Raw genomic sequence first — 18,743 nt, 5'->3', positions numbered from 1 at the left:
AAGAGAAAAGGTCCCGTTAACTGGCCGGGTGCGGTGGCTCACGCCTGTAATCCCCGCACTTTGGGAGACCAAGGTAGGCCATCACGAGGTCAGGAGTTCAAGACCAGCCTGGCCAACATGGTGAAACCCCGTTTCTACTAAAAATACAAAAGTTAGCCGGTTGTGGTGGCGGGGACCTGTAGTCCCAGCTACTCGGGAGGCGGAGGCAGGAGAATCACTTGAACCCAAGAGGCGGAGGTTGCAGTGAGCCGAGATGAGATGGTGCCACTGAACTCCAGCTTGGGCCACAGAGCGAGACTCCGTCTCAAAAAAGAAAGAAAAAAAGAGAAAGTCCTCGTAAGTGGGGGAGAGGTCACGGCAGAGCTGAGGTACCCCAGACTTCGACCTTTGCCCACTGAGGGCTGGAAAACCACAAAACACCCAGATAACGGTCTTCCCTCCCCTGCCCCCACCTGTCCCCGTGTCACTGGCTCTCAACCCTGTCTCTCCACGCTGTTCACCAATCAGCACCTGGAGGCGGGCTGGGAGCTGCCCAGGGCTGCTTCAGCATCTTTTGGGAGTGGTGACAGAGCCACAGAGGGCTGTGAGCTTGCCCGGCCCTGGGTAACGCTGGTGGTGGGTGGGCCTCCAGCTTGGAGCAGAGACCCCCCCAAGCATCTGCAGACAGAGCTGGATGGACCCATGAATATGGATTTAGCTGCTGAAAAGGTGAGCCCTGCTAGGTCCTCAGCGAGAGCGGGAGTCTAGGCTGGGAAAGCCTCCCCAAGCTGCCAGAGCTGCAAGGAACCCCATCTCCACCCCCATTGTACAGATGGGAAGACTGAGGCCCAGAGAAAGGATGCAATGAGCAAAACTGTGTGTCTTTGCCCTGGGACTGCACTTGTCTTTCTTCCAAGTGCCCCTGCCTCCCAGGAGTGGGCACTTGGGGAGGCTGTGAAGGCCTGAGAGGCAAGCGGCATCTCTAGCTAGGGCCTCTCTCCAGCACTTTTTATTTTATTTTATTTTTATTTTTGTTTTTATTTTTATTTTTATTGTTTGAGATGGAGTCTTCCTGTCACCCAGGCTAGAGTGCAATGGCATGATCTCAGCTCACTGCAATTTCCACCTCCCAGGTTCAAGAGATCTTCCTGCCTCAGCCTCCCAAGTAGCTGGGAGTACAGGTGTGCACCACCACGCCCGGCTAATTTTTGTACTTTTCATAGAGATAGGGAGTATCACCATGTTGGCCAGGCTGGTCTCAAACTCCTGACCTCAGGTGATCCGCCCACCTCGGCTTCTCAAAGTGCTGGGATTACAGGCGTGAGCCACCGTACCTGGCATACTTTTTTGTTTTTTGAAACAAGGTCTTGCTCTGTGACCCAGGTTGGAATGCAGTGGGGCGGCCATAGCTGACGGCAGCCTCAACCTCGTGGGTTCAAGGGATCCTCCTACTTCAGCCTCCCCAGTGACTGGGACGACAAGTGTGTGCCACCACAGCCAGCTAATTTTTTAAAATTATTTTTAGTAGCGATAGGGGTCTCTATCTTGCGCAGGCTGGTCTTGAACTCCTGGGCTCAAGTGATCCTCTTGCCCTGGCCTCCCAAAGTGCTGAGATTACAGGTGTGAGCCACCACATCCAGCCTCTCCAGCACTTTAAGAGAAATTGGCTCTCACACTGTGAAATTCTTTCAACCTCAAAGTCCAGATTTGGAAGGGGAGTCTCAGCGAGGGGCAGTGGCTGGCCCAACCTGGAGGCAGAGCGGCCACTGAACTCGAGCTGGAAGGAGCCGCGGTTGTGCGCACAAGGGAGGTGGGGAGGAGAGGGGCTACATGTGACCCTCACACCTGTTCCTCGCACCCCAGATGGCTTGTTCTGCCTGCCCCATGGACCCCATCGACAGCTTTGAGCTCCTGGATCTCCTGTTTGACCGGCAGGACGGCATCCTGAGACATGTGGAGCTGGGCGACGACTGGGGCCACGTCAAAGACCAGGTGAGGAGCCCACTGCAGTTGCCCCGGGGCCACAGAGCTCCAGGCGGTCCCACTGAGGCCCCACGAAGGTCCTAGACGTGCCAGAGCCCAGCCAGAGCTCTGCTCAGCTCCACAGTGCACTAATGGGTCACGGTGCTTGATTTTAGCCAAGCACATCATTTTGCAGGTAGCATCAGCTCCTTCTTACAGGTGGGGAAATGGAGGCCCAGAGCAGGTGGAAACTCATCCAGAGTCACACAGCAATTTGGAGTTAGGTTCAAACTCAAACTTGGGGCACCTCCCTGGCTGGGTTCGGTTCTCTTCTCCTTCCTCTCCTTCCTTTCTCTCTTTCTTTTTTATCTTTCTTTTCTCTCTCTCTCCTTCCTTCCTTCCTCTCTTTCTTTTTTCTTTCTTTTCTCTCTCCTTCTTTCCTTCCTTTGTTCTTTCCTTCCTTCTTTCTTTCCTTCCTTTCTCTTTCTTCTACTCTCTTTTTTTCTTTCTTTTCTCTCTCCTTCCTTCCTTCCTTCCTTCCTCCCTTCCTTCCTCTCTCTCTCTCTTTCTTTCTTTCTTAGACAGAGTTTCACTCTTGTTTTGCCCAGACTAGAGTGCAGTGGCGCAATCGCGGCTCACCATAACCGGCGCCTCCCAGGTTCAAGCGATTCTCCTGCCTCAGCTTCCCCAGTAGCTGGGATTACAGGCATGCGCCACCAGGCCTGGCTAATTTTGTATTTTTAGTAGAGACAGGGTTTCTCCATGTTGGCCAGGCTTGTCTGAAACTCCCAACCTCAGGTGATCTGCCTGCCTTGGCCTCCCAAATTGCTGGGATTACAGGCGTGAGCCACTGTGCCTGGCCCTTTTGTTCTTTTTTTTTTTTTTTTTGAGATGGAGTCTTGCTCTGTCACCTGGGGTGGAGTGCGGTGGTGTGATCTCGGCTCACTGCAGCCTCCATCTTATAGGTTCAAGCGATTCTCCTTCCTCAGACTCCCAAGGAGCTGGGCTACAGACACCCACCACCACGCCCAGCTAATTTTTGTATTTTTAGTAGAAATGGGGTTTCATCATGATGGCCAGGCTGATCTTGAACTCCTGGCCTCAAGTGATCCACCCTCCTCAGCCTCCCAAAGTGCTGGGATTACAGGCAGGAGCCACTGCACCTGGCCCTGGCTGGGTTTTTACGCTATGTGACTGTGTTTGAGCCTCAACAGCCCCGGGAGGAAGAAGCATTAATTTCATCTTGGAGAAAGGAAGGACACCGAAGGCCCAAAGAGGGTCACTGGTTTGCCTGGGGCCAGACACCAATCTAGAAAGAGTGTGCACCTCCTCATTCCTGTACCTCCCCGTCCACCCCAGCAGGTCCAGCCACACCCCAACCCTGACGACTTCCTCAGCTCCGTCCTGGGCTCCGGAGACTCACTGCCCAGCTCCCCACTCTGGTCCCCCGAAGGCAGTGATAGTGGCGTCTCTGAAGACCTCCCCTCCGACCCCCAGGACACCCCTCCACGCAGCGGACCGGCCGCCTCCCCAGCCGGCTGCCATCCTGCCCAGCCTGGCAAAGGGCCCTGCCTCTCCTATCATCCTGGCAACTCTTGCCCCACCACACCCCCAGGGCCAGTGGTCCAAGTGCCTGAAGCCTCTGTGACCATAGACCTGGGTGAGTTCTGTTGTGTGTGTGCCCACCGCCCTCACCCTGTTCCAGGGCCCTTCTTGTAAGTGAGGAAACGGGGGCCCACAGAGGGCTGGCATCTTGTTCAAGGTCACACAACAATCTGGAGTTGGGCCTAAACTCAAACTCAGGACACGTGTCTCCCTTGGCTAGGAGTTTCCATGTTTTCATGTGGATGCTATTGGGAGCCCGTTTTCTAGATCGTGAAACTGAGTCCCATCGGGTTGAGCAATGAGATAAAACCACAGAGCTAGGCTGCAACCCCGGCAAGTGGCTCAGGCACCAGGCATGGCACTGACAAGCACAGCCCGAAGTCAGGGTCTTGCCTTCTACGTGTCTGTACCCCATGCCTGGTTCCTAGTAGATTTTTTTTTTTTTTTTTTGAGACAGGGTCTCACTCTGTCACCCAGGCTGGAGTAAAGTGGTGCAATCTCTGCTCACTGCAACCTCTGCCTTCCGGGTTCAAGCAATTCACCTGCCTCAGCCTCCTGAGTAGCTGGGATTACAAGCATGTGCCACTATGCCCAGTTAATTTTTATTTTTATTTATTTATTTATTTTATTTATTTATTTATTTATTTTTGAGACGGAGTCTCACTCTGTCACCCAGGCTGGAGTGCAGCGGCGTGATCCTGGCTCACTGCAAGCTCCACCTCCCGGGTTCGCGCCATTCTCCTGCCTCAGCCTCCTGAGTAGCTGGGACTACAGGGACCCTTCACCACGCCCGGCTAATTTTCTGTATTTTTAGTAGAGATGGGATTTCACCGTGTTAGCCAGGATGGTTTAGATCTCCTGACCTCGTGATCCGCCCGCCTTGGCCTCCCAAAGTGCTGGGATTACAGGCGTGAGCCACCGCGCCCGGCCTAATTTTTATTTTTCAGTAGAGACGAGGTTTCACCATGTTGGCCAGGCTTGTCTCAAACTCCTGAGCTCAGGTGATCCGCCTGCCTCAGCCTCCCAAAGTCCTGGGATTACAGGTGTGAGCCATAGCGCCCGGTCTGTAGATGCTCCGTAAAAGTGCATGAGGTTACAGGGTCCCAGGTTCCAGGGCGCTCCTCCTAGACGTGGGGAACAGCAGATCGGTAATGATTTACTCTGTTGATTAAGCAGTCCCGGCAGGCCAGGCACAGTCCTGGCTGGAGATACCTGGCCTCCAGGTGGCCTTTGTCCCTTGTGCCTTGCTATGAGCTCTTCTTGGTCCCATTGGAGAGTTGACAAGACTGAGGCTCAGGCCAGGTGTGGTGACTCACGCCTGTAATCCCAGCACTTTGGGAGGCTGAGGCAGGCGTATCACTTGAGGTTAGGACTTCACCAACATGGTGAAACCCCGTCTCTACTAAAATACAAAAATTAGCTGGGCATGGTGGGGGGCAGCTGTAGTACCAGCTACTTGGGAGGCTGAGGCAGGAGAATCGCCTGAACCTGGGAGGCAGAGGTTGCGGTGAGCCAAGATCATGCCACTGCACTCCATCCTGGGTGACAGAGCCAGATTCTGTCTCAAAACAAAAAAACAAACACACAAAATAACCAGCTGGGCACAGTGGTTCACACCTGTAATCCCAGCACTTTGGGAGTCCAAAGCAGTGAATCACAAGGTCAAGAGATCGAGACCATCCTGGCCAACATGGTGAAACCTCTGTCTCTACTAAAAATACAAAAATTACCCGGGTGTGGTGGCGGGCGCCTGTAGTCCCAGCTACTCGGGAGGCTGAGGCAGGAGAATCGCTTGAACCCGGGAGGCAGAGGTTGTGGTGAGCCAAGATTGCACCACTGCACTCCAGCGTGGCAACACAGTGAGAGTCTGTCTCAAAAACAAAAAAAAAAACCCTGAGGCTCAGAGAGGTGAAGTCAGTTACTCAAGGTCACACAGCCCTGCCCAACCAGGATTGGAACTAAAGGTTATCTGACCCGAAGTTTGTGTGCTCAGACAGCATGCCTACTGCATGCCGGGTACCAGGAGGGGACAACCGGAGGTGAATCAGACCTTGTCCCTGCCCCTCGGGTGAGATAATGCCTGGCGGGCTGCAAATCTAACCTGTAATTCTGTGTGATAACAGCCACTCCCTTTTGAATCAGCTGGTGTCTCCTGACAATGTCCTGTGTTTTCCTCAGCCTTGTGGGACAGACAGTACCAAGCCCTGTTGAATTTGTGTCCCCATCTTTTTTTTTTTTTTTTTTTGAGATGGCATCTCGCTGTGTCATCCAGGCTGGAGTGCAGTGCCGCAATATCAGCTCACTGTAACGTCCACCACCCAGGTTCAAGTGATTCTCCTGCCTCAGCCTCCCAAGCAGCTGGAATTACAGGTGCACACCACCAGGCCCAGCTAATTTTTGTATTTTTTTTTTTTTTTTTTGAGACGGAGTCTCGCTCTGCCGCCCAGGCTGGAGTGCTGTGGCCGGATCTCTGCTCACTGCAAGCTCCGCCTCCCAGGTTCACACCATTCTCCTGCCTCAGCCTCCCGAGTAGCTGGGACTACAGGCGCCGCCACCTCGCCCGGCTAGTTTTTTGTATTTTTTAGTAGAGACGGGGTTTCACCATATTAGCCAGGATGGTTTCGATCTCCTGACCTTGTGATCCACCCGTCTCGGCCTCCCAAAGTGCTGGGATTACAGGCTTGAGCCACCGCGCCCGGCTAATTTTTGTATTTTTAATAGAGACGGAGTTTCACCATGTTGGCCAGGCTGGTCTTGAACTTCTGACCTCAGATGATCCTCCTGCCTCAGCCTCCCAATGTGCTGGGAATACAGGCGTGAGCCGCCATGACTGGCTGGGTTCCAGTCTTATAGCAGAGGGGAGACCGAATCACTAGTGAGGGCTGCCCCCTTCAACCCAGGCCTTGGGGACTCCAAGCTCTGGCAAAAGTCCTACGAATGTTGAGATGAAGCGTGGGAGACTTGGTGGAGGAGGTGGTTAGAGGCTGGAAGCTCAGGACTCCTCCCATCTCACACTCTCCCGGTTTCCGTCCCCAACTGCCCTGGTCAGAAATGTGGAGCCCAGGAGGAAGGACCTATGCTGAGAAACAGGCTGACCCGGTGCACGTGTCCCCGCGATGCAATCTCACCGTGAAAGATCTCCTCCTTTCGGGCAGCAGCGGGGACCTGGTGAGCACCCCCACACCCTCCCATGGGGCGTTGGATCTGGGAAGGCTGCTCGGGTTCAAGGAAACTAAATATCCCCATTTCAGAGACTGGAAAACTGAGTCATAGAAAGGCATGGAATTTGCCCACAGTTAGAGAACATTCCAGTCCTGGGTTCACTGTCGCCTGGGCTGGGGCGTCTTCCTCTGTAGTATTTAGCAGTAACAACAGCAACAACAACAAAAAAGCTAAAACTGGCCGAGTGTGGTGGTTCACACCTGTAATCCCAGCACTTTGGGAGGCCAAGGCAGGCAGATCGCTTGAGCTCAAGAGTTTGAGATCAGCCTGGGCAACATGGTGAAACCCCATCTATACAAAAAATACAAAAATGAGCCTGGCATAGTGGCACATGCCTGTGGTCCCAGCTACTTGGGAGGCAGAGGTGGGAGGATCGCTTGAGCCCAGGAGGTCAAGGCTGCAGCAAGCTGTGATTGCACCAGTGCACTCCAGCCTGGCCAACAGAGCAAGACTGTCTCAACAACGACAACAAAAGGAACAAAGCTAAAACTGAGGATGTACCTGCTATATGCCAGGCACTCTTCTAAACGCTTTATTTATCATCTTAAAAATTTTTTTTGAGACAGGATCTCACTCTGTTGCCCAGGCTGGAGTGCAGTGGCAAAATCCTAGCTCACAGCAGCCTCAAACTCCTGGCCTCAGGCAATCCTCCTGCCTCAGACTCCCAAGTAGCTGGGACTACAGGCGTGCACCACCACACCCAGCTAATTTTTCTTGTCTTTTTTTATTTTTTGGAGACAGAATTCTCTCTTGTTACCCAGGCTGGAGTGCATGGTGCAATCTCGACTCACTGCAACCTCCCTCCACCTCCCAGGTTCAAGCGATTCTCCTGCCTCAGCCTCCCAAGTAACTGAGATTACAGGCATGCAACATCAGGTCCAGCTAATTTTGTTTTTCTTTTTTTTTTTTTTTGAGACAGAGTCTTGCTCTGTCACCTAGGCTGGAGTGCAGTGGCGCGATCTCAGTTCACTGCAAGCTCCGCCTCCCGGGTTCACACCATTCTCCTGCTTCAGCCTCCCCAGCAACTGGGACTATAGGCACACACTGCCACGCCTGGCTAATTTTTTTGTATTTTTAGTAGAGACGGAGTTTCACCGTGTTAGCCAGGATGGTCTCGATCTCCTGACCTTGTGATCCACCAGCCTCAGCCTCCCAAAGTGCTAGAATTACAGGTGTGAGCCACCGCGCCCGGCCTAATTTTGTATTTTTTAGTAGAGATGAGGTTTGAGCTTTCACCATGTTGGTCAGGCTGGTCTCAAACTCCTGACCTTAGGTGATCCACCTGCCTCAGCCTCCCAAAGTGCTGGGATTATAGCAGGCACGAGCCACTACACCCAGTTTAGACCCAGGTAATTTTTCTTTTAATTTTTTCTGTAGATATGGGTCTTGCTATGTTTCCCAGGTTGGTCTTGAACTCCTAGCCTCAGGTGATCCTCCTGCCTTGGCTTCCCACAGTGCTGGATTATAGGCATGAGCTACTGCACCCCGCCTGTAATCCCAGCACTTTGGGAGGCTGAAGTGGACAGACTGCTTGAGACCAGCCTGGGCAACATAGTGAAACCCCATCTCTACAAAAAAATTCAAAAATTAGCCAAGCATGGTGGCATGCCCTGTGGTCCCAGCTACTCGGGAAGCTGAGGCTGGAGAATCACTTGAGCCTAGGAGGCAGAGGTTGCAGTTAGCCAAGATAGCTCCACTGCACTCCAGCCCAGGCGAAGTAGCAAGACCCTGTTTCAAAAATAATAATAGTAAAAATAAAATGTAAAGAAGAAAGCTCTCAAAAGGGCCGGGCGCGGTGGCTTACACCTGTAATCCTGGCACTTTGGGAGGCCGAGGCGGGCAGATCACGAGGTCAGGAGATTGAGACCATCTTGGCTAACACGGTGAAACCCCGTCTCTACTAAAAATACAAAAAGTCTGCCAGGTGTGGTTTCGGGCATCTGTTGTCCCAGCTATTTGGGAGGCTGAGGCAGGAGAATGGCGTGAACCTGGGAGGCGGAGGTTGCAGTGAGCCAAGATCGCGCCACTGCACTCCACCCTGGGTGACGGAGCGAGACTCCTTCTCAAAAAAAAAACAACAAAAAAGGCCATTTTGTGCATGAGGATATCTGTAGGACTGATTTCTGAAGGTAGAATGGCCAAGTCAAAGGACTGTGTGTTGGTTATTTTGAGTCCTGGTGCCAAGGGAGATTGTGGAGTGATAGTTTTTGTTGTTGTTGTTTTGAGACAGAGTTGCTGTTGCCCAGGCTGGATCTCGGCTCACTGCAACCTCCACAATTCTCCTGCCTTAGCCTCCCAAATAGCTGGGATTACAGGCGCCTGCAACCACGCCCGGCTGACTTTTTGTATTTTTAGTAGAGACAGGGTTTCACCATATTGGCTAAGCTGGTCTCGAACTCCTGAGCTCAAGTGATCCACCTGCCTTGGCCTCCCAAAGTGCTGGGACTACAGATGTGAGCCACTTTTTTTTTTTTTTTTTTTTTTGAGACGGAGTCTTACTCTGTCTCCCAGGCTGGAGGGCAGTGGCATGATCTTGGTTCACTGGAACCCCCGCTTCCCAGATTCAAGCAATTCTCCTGCCTCAGCCTCCCGAGTAGCTGGGATTACAGGTGCCTGCCACCAGGCCCAGCTATTTATTTATTTATTTATTGAGACAGAGTCTCACTCTGTCACTAGGGCTGGAGTGCAGTGGCACAATCTCGGCTCACTGCAACCTCTGCCTTCCAGGTTCAAGCAATTCTCCTGCCTCAGCCTCCCAAATAGCTGGGACTACAGGCACACGCCACTACGCCTGGCTAACTTTTTGTTTTTTTTTTTTTTTTTTTGAGACGGAGTCTTGCTCTGTCGCCCAGGCTGGAGTGCAGTGGCCGGATCTCGGCTCACTGCAAGCTCCGCCTCACGGGTTTACGCCATTCTCCTGCCTCAGCCTCCCGAGTACCTGGGACTACAGGCGCCCACCACCTCACCTGGCTAGTTTTTTGTATTTTTTTAGTAGAGATGGGGTTTCACCGTGTTAGCCAGGATGGTCTCGATCTCCTGACCTCGTGATCCGCCCGTCTCGGCCTCCCAAAATGCTGGGATTACAGGCTTGAGCCACCGCGCCTGGCCAACTTTTTGTATTTTTAGTTGAGACAGGGTTTCACCATGTTTCACCAAGTTGGCCAGGCTGGTCTCAAACTCCTGACCTCATGATCCACCCACCTCAGCCTCCCGAGTAGCTGGGATGACAGGCGTGAGCCACCGCGCCCAGCCTGGGGAGATACTGTTTTCGATCTGATGACTCTTTCATTTCCTGAAGGTGGTTGGTGTCCCTGCACCTGCCATCATTCCTCTGCTTTTTTCCATAGCAACAGCATCACCTGGGGGTCTCCCACCTCCTGAGACCTGGGGCTGAGCACTGTCGGGAGCTGGTGCTCACTGAGGATGAGAAAAAGCTGCTGGCTAAAGAAGGCATCACCCTGCCCACTCAGCTGCCCCTCACTAAAGTGAGTCTGGGGGGACTTCCAGCCCTGCGTCCATCTCCCCTTCATGCATTTACCTGCGTGTGTGTCCTACCTTTACTTATTCATTTAGAGTCTTTCTCTGTCACCGAGGCTGGGGTGCAGTGGCACGATTTCAGCTCACTGCCACCTCTGCCTCCCAGGTTCCAGCGATTCTCCTGCCTCGGCCTCCTGAGTAGCTGGGACTACAGTCGCCCGCCACCTCGCCCGGATAATTTTTGTATTTTTAGTAGAGACAGGGTTTCACCATGTTGGCCAGGCTGGTCTTGAACTCCTGACCTCATGTGATCCTCCCACCTCGGTCTCCCAAAGTTCTGGGCTTACAGGCATGAGTCACCGCGCTGGCTATGTGTCTCACCTTTAGAATACCCGTACTAGAATGCTACGCTGTGTCTGTCACCAGATCCAAAACAATCAGCCAGAAACTCTATTGTAAATTCAACTCAGAGGTTAATGATCAACATCCAGGAATGAATGGCAGACTCCAGGTGGCAGCAACTGGGGTGCAGCAAACTGGTTTTTGGAGATAGGGTCTTGCTGTGTCTGGCTGGAGTGCAGTGGTGCCAGCATAGCTCACTTCAGCCTTGACCTCCTGAGCTCAAGAGATCCTCCCGCCTCAGCCTCTCAAGTAGCTGAGATGACAGGTGCACGCCACTACACTTGGCTAATTTAAACTTGTGTGTGTGTGTGTGTGTGTGTAGAAATGGAGTCTTGTTATGTTGCCCAGGCTGGGCTGGAACTCCTGGGCTCAAGTGATTCTCCCATCTTGGTATCCCAAAGTGTTGTGATTACAGGCGTGCTCTATCATGCCCGGCCCTGCAGACATGTTTTGATTCGACTGTACTGCATTTTATACATTTTTGAATTGCTTGATAATGTTTTTTCTGACCGGTAGATTTTACATGAGAATTCAGTGACTTGAGGCCGGGCATGGTGGCTCATGCCTGTAATCCCAGCACTTTGGGAGACTGAGGCAGAGAATCACCTGAGGTCAGGAGTCCAAGACCAGCCTGGCCAACATGGTGAAACTCCGTCTCTACTAAAATTATAGGCCAGGCACGGTGGCTCACGCCTGTAATCCTAGCACTTTGGGAGGCCGAGGCGGGCAGATCACAAGGTCAGGAGCTCGAGACCACGGTGAAACCCTGTCTCTACTAAAAATACAAAAAAATTAGCCAGGCGCTGTGGCGGGCACCTGTAGTACCAGGTACTGGGGAGGCTGAGGCAGGAGAATGGCGTGAACCCGAGAGGCGGAGCTTGCAGTGAGCCGAGATCACGCCACTGCACTCCAGCCTGGGGGACAGAGCGAGACTCCGTCTCAAAAATAAATAAATAAAATAAAATAAAATAAAATAAAATTACAAAAATTAGCTGTGCCTAGTGACGGGCACCTGTAAGGTGCTTCTCAGCCTCCCAGCTTCTCAGGAGGCTGAGGCAAGAGAATCTCCCTTGAATCCAAGAGGCAGAGGTCACAGTGAGCCGAGGTGGTGCCACTGCACGCCAGCCTGGGTGACAAGAGCGAAACTCTGTCTCAAAAACAAAAACAAAACAAAACAAAAAATCAAAAACGTAAACAAAACAAAACCCAGAAAACCAACTCAACGACTTGAATGTCCTCTGTTCCTCCATAGGCACCAGTCAATGGCTGGGTAGCTGCTTGGGCTCTAGCTGACCGTAGTCCCCACTCAGCCTGCTCACTCAGTTGATACTGAGTTTGATATTCTCATCTGTTTTTTTTTTTTCTTTCAAGACAGGGTCTTACTCTGTCGCCCAGGCTGGAGTGCAGTGACGTGATCTTGGTTCACTGCAGCCTCCCCGTCTGGAGTTCAAGTGATTCTCCCACTTCAGCCTCCCTAATAGCTGGGACTACAGGTGTACCCCATCATGCCTAGCTAATTTTTTTTTTTCTGAGACGGAGTTTCGCTCTTGTTGCCCAGGCTAGAGTGCGCTGGCATGATCTCGGCTCACTACAACCTCTGCTTCCCAGGTTCAAGCGATTCTCCTGCCTCAGCCTCCCAAATATCTGGGATTACAGGCGCCTGCTACCATGTCCAGCTAATTTTTTGTATTTTCAGTAGAGACAGGGTTTCTCCATGTTGATCAGGCTGGTCTTGAACTCCCCACCTTAGGTAATCCGCCTACCTCAGCCTCCCGAAGTGCTGGGTTTACAGGCATGAGCCACCGTGCCCAGCCTAATTTTTTTTTTTTTTTTTTGAGACAGAGTCTCGCTCTGTTGCCCAGGTTGGAGTACAGTGGCGTGATCTCGGCTCACTGCAACCTCTGCCTCCCAGGTTTAAACGATTCTCCTGCCTCAGCCTCCTAAGTAGCTGGGATTACAGGCATGTGCAACCACACCTAGCTAATTTTTTTTGGTAGTAGAGATGGAGTTTCACCATGTCGTTCAGGATGATCTCAATCTCTTGACCTTGTGATCCGCCTGCCTCGACCTCCCAAAGTGCTGGGATTATAGGTGTGAGCCACTGCGCTCAGCACTTTTTTTTTTTTTTCCCGTAGAGACAGAATCCTGCTATGTTGCCCAGGCTGGTCTCAAATTCCTGGCCTCAAGCAATCCTCTGGCCTTGGCCTCCCAAAGTGTTAGGATTACAGGTGTGAGCCACCATGTCCCATCTGTTTCTGTTTCTGTTGTTGTTATTGTTGTTTGTTTTGAGATAGGATCTCACTTTGTTACCCAGGCTGGACTGCAGTGGTGCAATCTGCAGTTAGTAGCTCCTGGTCTCAAGGGATCCTCCTGCCTCAGCCTCCCAAGTAACTGGGACTACAGGCGTGTACCACCACACCCAGCTAATTTTGTTGTTGTTGTTTTGTTTTAGTAGAGACAGGATCTTTACTAAATGTTACCCAGGCTAGTCTTGAACTCCTGGACTTAAGCGATTCTCTTGCCTTGACCTCCCAAAATGCTGGGGTGACAGCACTGTGAGTCACCACGCCCAGCCTGACATTCCTATCTGAAGACACTTACTGGCCGGGCGCAGTGACTCACGCCTGTAATCCTAGCTCTTTGGGAGGCAAAGATGGGTGGATCACCTGAGATCGGGAGTTTGAGACCAGCCTGGCCAGCGTGGTGAAACCCTGTCTGTACTAAAAATACAAAAATTAGCCGGTCATGGTGGTGGGGGCCTGTAATCCCAGCTACTCGGGAAGCTGGAGTGGGAGAATCACTTGAACCCGGGGGGTGGAGGTTGCAGTGAGGTTGAGATCTTGCCACTGCACTCCAGCCTGGGTGACAAGAGTGAAACAAGAAAGAGAAAGAGAGAGAGAGATTGAGAGAGAAGGAAGGAAGGAGGGAGGGAGGGGGGGATGGAGGAAGGGAGGGAGGGAAGGAAGGAAGGAAAGAAGGAAGGAAGGAAGGAAGGAAGGAAGGAAGGAAGGAAGGAAGGAAGGAAGGAAGGAAAGAAAAGGAAAGAAAGGAAAGCAAAGAAAGAAGAAAAAACATGTATCAATTAGTCTTGAAACACTTCCTGTCTCCAGGGAAAAGTGCTATTTCCAGAGATGGCCCCAAGGTGACGCAGTAGTACCTGTGCCCAAAGTCCGGTGGGCAGTTGCCCATTTTACAGTATTGGGAGCTGGGAAGAGACCCTCAGACCCAGGCGCATCCCAGACACTCTGAGGGTTTGGGCAAAGGGTAGCTTCAAGTCATTAGGAATCTGCCTGTGGGTCCTCGGGGATGTCTCATATGGAAAGAGGATGGGGTGAAGTTGTGGGGTAGAGGTTAGGTGAAGTGGGGTCAGGACAGTGGGGACTGTCCCCCTGTCCCCAAAGTGAAGACTTTAATTTTTTATTTTAATTATTTTATTTATATTTATTTATTCATTTATTTATTTATTGAGATGGAGTTTCGCTCTTGTCGCCCAGGCTGGATTGCAATGGCACAATCTCGGCTCACTGCAACCTCCGCCTCCCGGATTCACACCATTCTCCCGCCTCAGCCTCCCGATTAGCTGGGATTACAGGCGCCCGCCACCACGCCTGGCTAATTTTTGTATTTTTAGTAGAGATGGGGTTTTACCGTGTTGGCCAGGCTGCTCTCGAACTCCTGACCTCAGGTGATCAGCCCGCCTCAGCCTCCCAAAGTGCTGGGATTACAGACGACAGCCACTGCCCCCAGCCTCCAAGTGAGGACTTGCTGTCCTGACATCCTCCTCTCCATTTCACTTGGCAGTACGAGGAGCGAGTGCTGAAAAAAATCCGCCGGAAAATCCGGAACAAGCAGTCGGCCCAAGAAAGCAGGAAGAAGAAAAAGGAATATATCGACGGCCTGGAGTCTCGGTGGGTAGTGCTGGACCCAGACTCTACACTCGGGGAGGAAACTGAGGCCCAGAGAGAAGGAGACGTGGCTAAGACCACACAGCTTAGGGTCTGACAAAATTGGGGGTGCTTCTCCTCTCTGGAAGACATCATGCTTCTTACTGATTGCAGGGACGGGAAGATGCCTAGAGACGGTGTAGGACAAGGGTTTGGGAGACCCTTTGCCCCCTAGAAGGTGTGCGGAGAAAGGACAAAGTGTGACCCATCCTATTCTGACCCTCTGCCTGAAGATAGACACTTCCTTCCTTTTGTTGTGTGTGGCAGAGTCTCACTCTGTTGCCCAGGCTGGAGTTTAGCGGTGTGATCTCGGCTCACTGCAACCTCCACCTCCCGGGTTCAAGCAATTCTCCTGCCTCAGCCTCTCCAGTAGCTGGAATTACAGGCGCCCGCCACCAGGCCCAGCTAATTTTTTTTGTATTTTTGGTAGAGATGGGGTTTCACCGTGTTGCCCACACTAGTCACGAACTCCTGACCTCAGGTGATCTGGCCGCTTCAACCTCCTAAAGTGCTGGGACTAGAGGTGTGAGCCACTGCACCTGGTCTGTCCCCTTTCTTTCTTTCTTTTTTTTTTTTTGAGCCGGAGTGTCACTCTGTCGCCCAGGCTGGAGTACGGTGGCGTGATCTGGGCTCACTGCAAGCTCCGCCTCCCGGGTTCACGCTATTCTCCTGCCTCAGCCTCCCGAGTAGCTGGGATTACAGGCACCCACCACCGCGCCTGTCTCATTTTTTGTATTTTTAGTAGAGACAGGGTTTCACCTTGTTATCTGGGATGGTCTCCATCTCCTGACCTTGTGATCTGCCCGCCTCGGCCTCCCAAAGTGCTGGGATTACAGGAGTGAGTCACCACGCCTGGCCCTGGTCTGTCCCCTTTCTTAAATGCGATCTGCTAAGCTTCTCATCATCTTTATCCAGGGTCATTCTCCCCACCACCCTATGTCCTGGGTAATTGTATCCCATTTCACAGACACAAAAACTGAGACCAGAGAGTGAAGTGGCTCAAGGTCATGGGTCGGTGGGGAGAGTTGAAACTTGAATCTCCTGGGATGTCCGGTTGTCCTGATATTTCATCTCTGGAAACACCACTGCCTGAATCTAGGAGGCTCAGCGGTTTTTTGTTTGTTTTTGTTTTTTGAGACGGAGTTTCATTCTTATTGCCCAGGCTGGAGTGCAATGGTGTGATCTTGACTCACTGCAACCTCCACTTCCCGGGTTCAAGCGATTCTCCTGCCTCAGCCTCCCAAGTAGCTGGGATTACAGGCGCCCGCCACCAAACCTGGCTAATTTTGTATTTTTAGTAGAGATGGGGTTTCACCACGTTGGCCAGGCTGGTCTAGAACTCCTGACCTCGGGTGATCCGCCCATCTCCACCTCCCAAAGTGTTGGGATTACAGGTGTCAACCACCGCACCCGGCCGGGGGACTCAGCTTTGAATGAAGCCCCCTCCGTATTAACATAGAAATGGGACCTAGGAACCAGGCAGATGTGGGTTCAAATCCCAGCCCCACCTGACCTGCCAGGTAACCTTGGATGAATGACTTCCCGTCTCTGGCCCTGGGTTCCCTGCTTGTAACGTGAGGCCTCCCGGGGAAGATGTCAGTGGGGCCGTCTGGTGACTGGCGTATGCTGAATATCATCGTGTCTTTCTCCTTTCAGGATGTCAGCTTGCGCTGCTCAGAATCAGGAGTTACAGAGGAAAGTCTTGCATCTCGAGAAGCAAAACCTGTGAGTCTGGGTCCTGCCGGGGCAGAGGACAAGGGAAGCAGCCACAGAGTCCCTTGCAGGAAAAGCAGAGAACCCATGTGATGGCAGAATGACCTAGGAAATAAGAGTTTCACCTACGGGCTGGGTGCGGTGGCTCACACCTGTAATCCCAGCATTCTGGGAGGCCAAGGCAGGTGGACCACCTGAGGTCAGGAGTTCGAGACCAGCCTGGCCAACATGGTGAAACACCGTCTCTACTAAAAATATGAAAAAATTAGCCAAGCATGGTGGCAGGTGCCTGTAATCCCAGCTACTTGAGAGGCTGAGGCAGGAGAATCACTTGAACTCGGGAGGCGGAGGTTGCCATGAGCCGAGATCGCACCACTGCACTCCAGCCTGGGCAACAGAGCAAGGCTCTGTCTCAAAAATAAATAAATAAGGCCGGGCACGGTGGCTCACACCTGTAACCCCAGCACTTTGGGAGGCTGAGGCGGGTGGATCACAAGGTCAGGAGATTAAGACCTTGCTGGCTAACACAGTGAAACCCGGTTTCTACTAAAAATGCAAAAAAATTAGCCAGGTGTAGTGGCAGGCGCCTGTAATCCCAGCTACTTGGGAGGCTGAGGCAGGATAATCGCTTGAACTTGGAAGGCAGAGTTTGCCATGAGCCGAGATCGCACCATTGCACTCCAGCCCGGGCGACAGAGCAAGGCTCTATCTCAAAAATAAATAAATAAGGCTGGGCACGGTGGCTCACGCCTGTAACCCCAGCTCTTTGGGAAGCTGAGGCAGGCGGATCACAAGGTCAGGAGATCAAGACCTTGCTGGCTAACACAGTGAAACCCGATTTCTACTAAAAATGCAAAAAAGTTAGCCGGGTGTGGTGGCGGGCGCCTGTGGTCCCAGCTACTTGGGAGGCTGAGGAAGGAGAATGGTGTGAACCCAGGAGGCGGAGCTTGCAGTGAGCTGTGATCGTGCCACTGCACTCCAGCCTGGGCCACAGAGCAAGACTCTGTCTCAAATAAAATAAAATAAGTAAAACAAAATAAATAAATAATAAAGAGCTGGAGGCCCTTGAAGGATGGATGGAATTTGGACTTTAGTGGGGCTGGGGGGACCCCGGAAATGGACGAGAAGCAGGACCGAGGCCCTTTAGGGCTCAGCAGAGGCCTGCCTGTCTCTCTAAGGTCCCTCTTGGAGCAGCTGAAGAAACTCCAGGCCATTGTGGTACAGTCCACCAGCAAGTCAGCCCAGACAGGCACCTGTGTCGTGGTGAGTCCTGGTGCCCCCAGGAAAGCCGGGGACCTAGGCTTCAGCAGAGGGGCCCATAGGGAGGTGGCAGTGAGTCCAAGCTCTCCTCGTGCCCCAACTCAAGTATGATCCAGTCTGGTCTTTGGGGCCTCAGTTTTCCTGTCTGTGGGATGGAGGTGCTTGCAGGGAAGGGGAGGAAGGGGGTGACCCTGCTGCTGTCTCCACCAGGTCCTGTTGCTGTCCTTTGCCCTCATCATCTTCCCCTCCATCAGCCCTTTTGGCCCTAACAAAGCCGAGAGCCCCGGGGACTTTGTGCCTGTGCGAGGTAGGGGATCCCTGCCTTTGAAATCCTTGTCTGGGCTCCCCAAGTCTCTGTCCTAAGCCTCTGGGGGAGGGGGAAAAGACCCCTGTGCCTCTGTTCCCTGAGGCTGGGGGCCAGGGAAAGGAGCATAGGACCCCACCTCCACCTTGTCCCCTGTGATGCCCCCCTTCCCCAATCAGTGTTCTCCAGAACTTTGCACAATGATGCTGCCTCCCGTGTGACCTCTGATGCTGTGCCGGGCTCCGAGGCCCCAGGACCTCAACCCGAGGCTGACACAACTCGAGAAGGGTCTCCAGGAAGCCCCGGGGCAGACTGGGGCTTCCAGGACACTGCGAACCTGACCAATTCGACGGAGGAGGTGGACAATGCCACCCTGGTCCTGAGGAATGCAACAGAGGGGCTGGGCCAGGTCGCCCTGCTGGACTGGGTGGCACCTGAGCCAAGCACTGGCTCAGGTCGTGCAGGGCTGGAGGCAGTGGGAGACGAGCTGTGAGCTCCGCCAGGACTATGCTCCCAGGCCCCTCTGCCCAGGGGTGCCTTGGGGATGCTGCGCTGGACAGCGACCCACCTGGGAATGGGACTTGAGGCCGAGACCCAAGCAGAGACACCAGAATGGGGGAGGCACAGCTCACAGCCACACACCCAGGGCCTGACTAAGGCCCACGCAGGAACTGACACTCAGACACATGGCAAAGAGAGAGCCGCCAGACCCGGGAAATACACACAGAGCCAGGAGCAGAAACAAAGAGCAAACACACATACAGCCTGAAACAGACCCGGACAGACAGACACAGCCTGAAACAGACCCAGACAGACAGACAGACACAGCCTGAAACAGACTCAGACAGACACAGCCTGAAACAGACCCAGACAGA

At 52.8% G+C, this 18,743-nt stretch overlaps 1 protein-coding gene across 4 annotated transcripts; it reads left to right on the top strand.

Moving 5' to 3' along the window:
• The first annotated feature begins 568 nt into the window (after positions 1–568).
• CREB3L3 (cAMP responsive element binding protein 3 like 3) lies at positions 569–18,384 on the top strand. 4 transcript variants are annotated; one of them, XM_023185675.1, is made up of 10 exons: positions 569–708; positions 1,843–1,971; positions 3,301–3,601; positions 6,596–6,714; positions 10,116–10,253; positions 14,449–14,555; positions 16,248–16,316; positions 17,483–17,567; positions 17,775–17,871; positions 18,048–18,384. In XM_023185675.1, the coding sequence occupies exons 1-10, from the start codon at positions 682–684 to the stop codon at positions 18,359–18,361; spliced, it is 1,386 nt and encodes a 461-aa protein (XP_023041443.1). In that variant the 5' UTR covers positions 569–681; the 3' UTR covers positions 18,362–18,384. The 4 variants fall into 4 exon arrangements, with proteins under 4 accessions (XP_023041443.1, XP_023041444.1, XP_023041446.1 ...); XM_023185676.1 differs by having other exon boundaries at positions 609–708; positions 10,122–10,253; positions 18,048–18,376; XM_023185677.1 differs by having other exon boundaries at positions 682–708; positions 3,304–3,601; positions 18,048–18,361.
• Positions 18,385–18,743: the final 359 nt, after the last annotated feature.

Source organism: Piliocolobus tephrosceles, chromosome 21 (assembly GCF_002776525.5).
Source record: "Piliocolobus tephrosceles isolate RC106 chromosome 21, ASM277652v3, whole genome shotgun sequence".
Taxonomy (NCBI): Eukaryota; Metazoa; Chordata; class Mammalia; order Primates; family Cercopithecidae; genus Piliocolobus; species Piliocolobus tephrosceles.
This window is presented reverse-complemented; position numbering and strand designations above follow the sequence as displayed.

Coding starts and splice junctions, on each gene's coding strand:
- CREB3L3 (XM_023185675.1), top strand. CDS start 682: ATGAATATGGATTTAGCTGCTGAAAAG. Junction 10,254..14,448: donor CTCAGCTGCCCCTCACTAAA/GTGAGTCTGGGG, acceptor TTCACTTGGCAG/TACGAGGAGCGAGTGCTGAA. Junction 17,568..17,774: donor AGACAGGCACCTGTGTCGTG/GTGAGTCCTGGT, acceptor TGTCTCCACCAG/GTCCTGTTGCTGTCCTTTGC.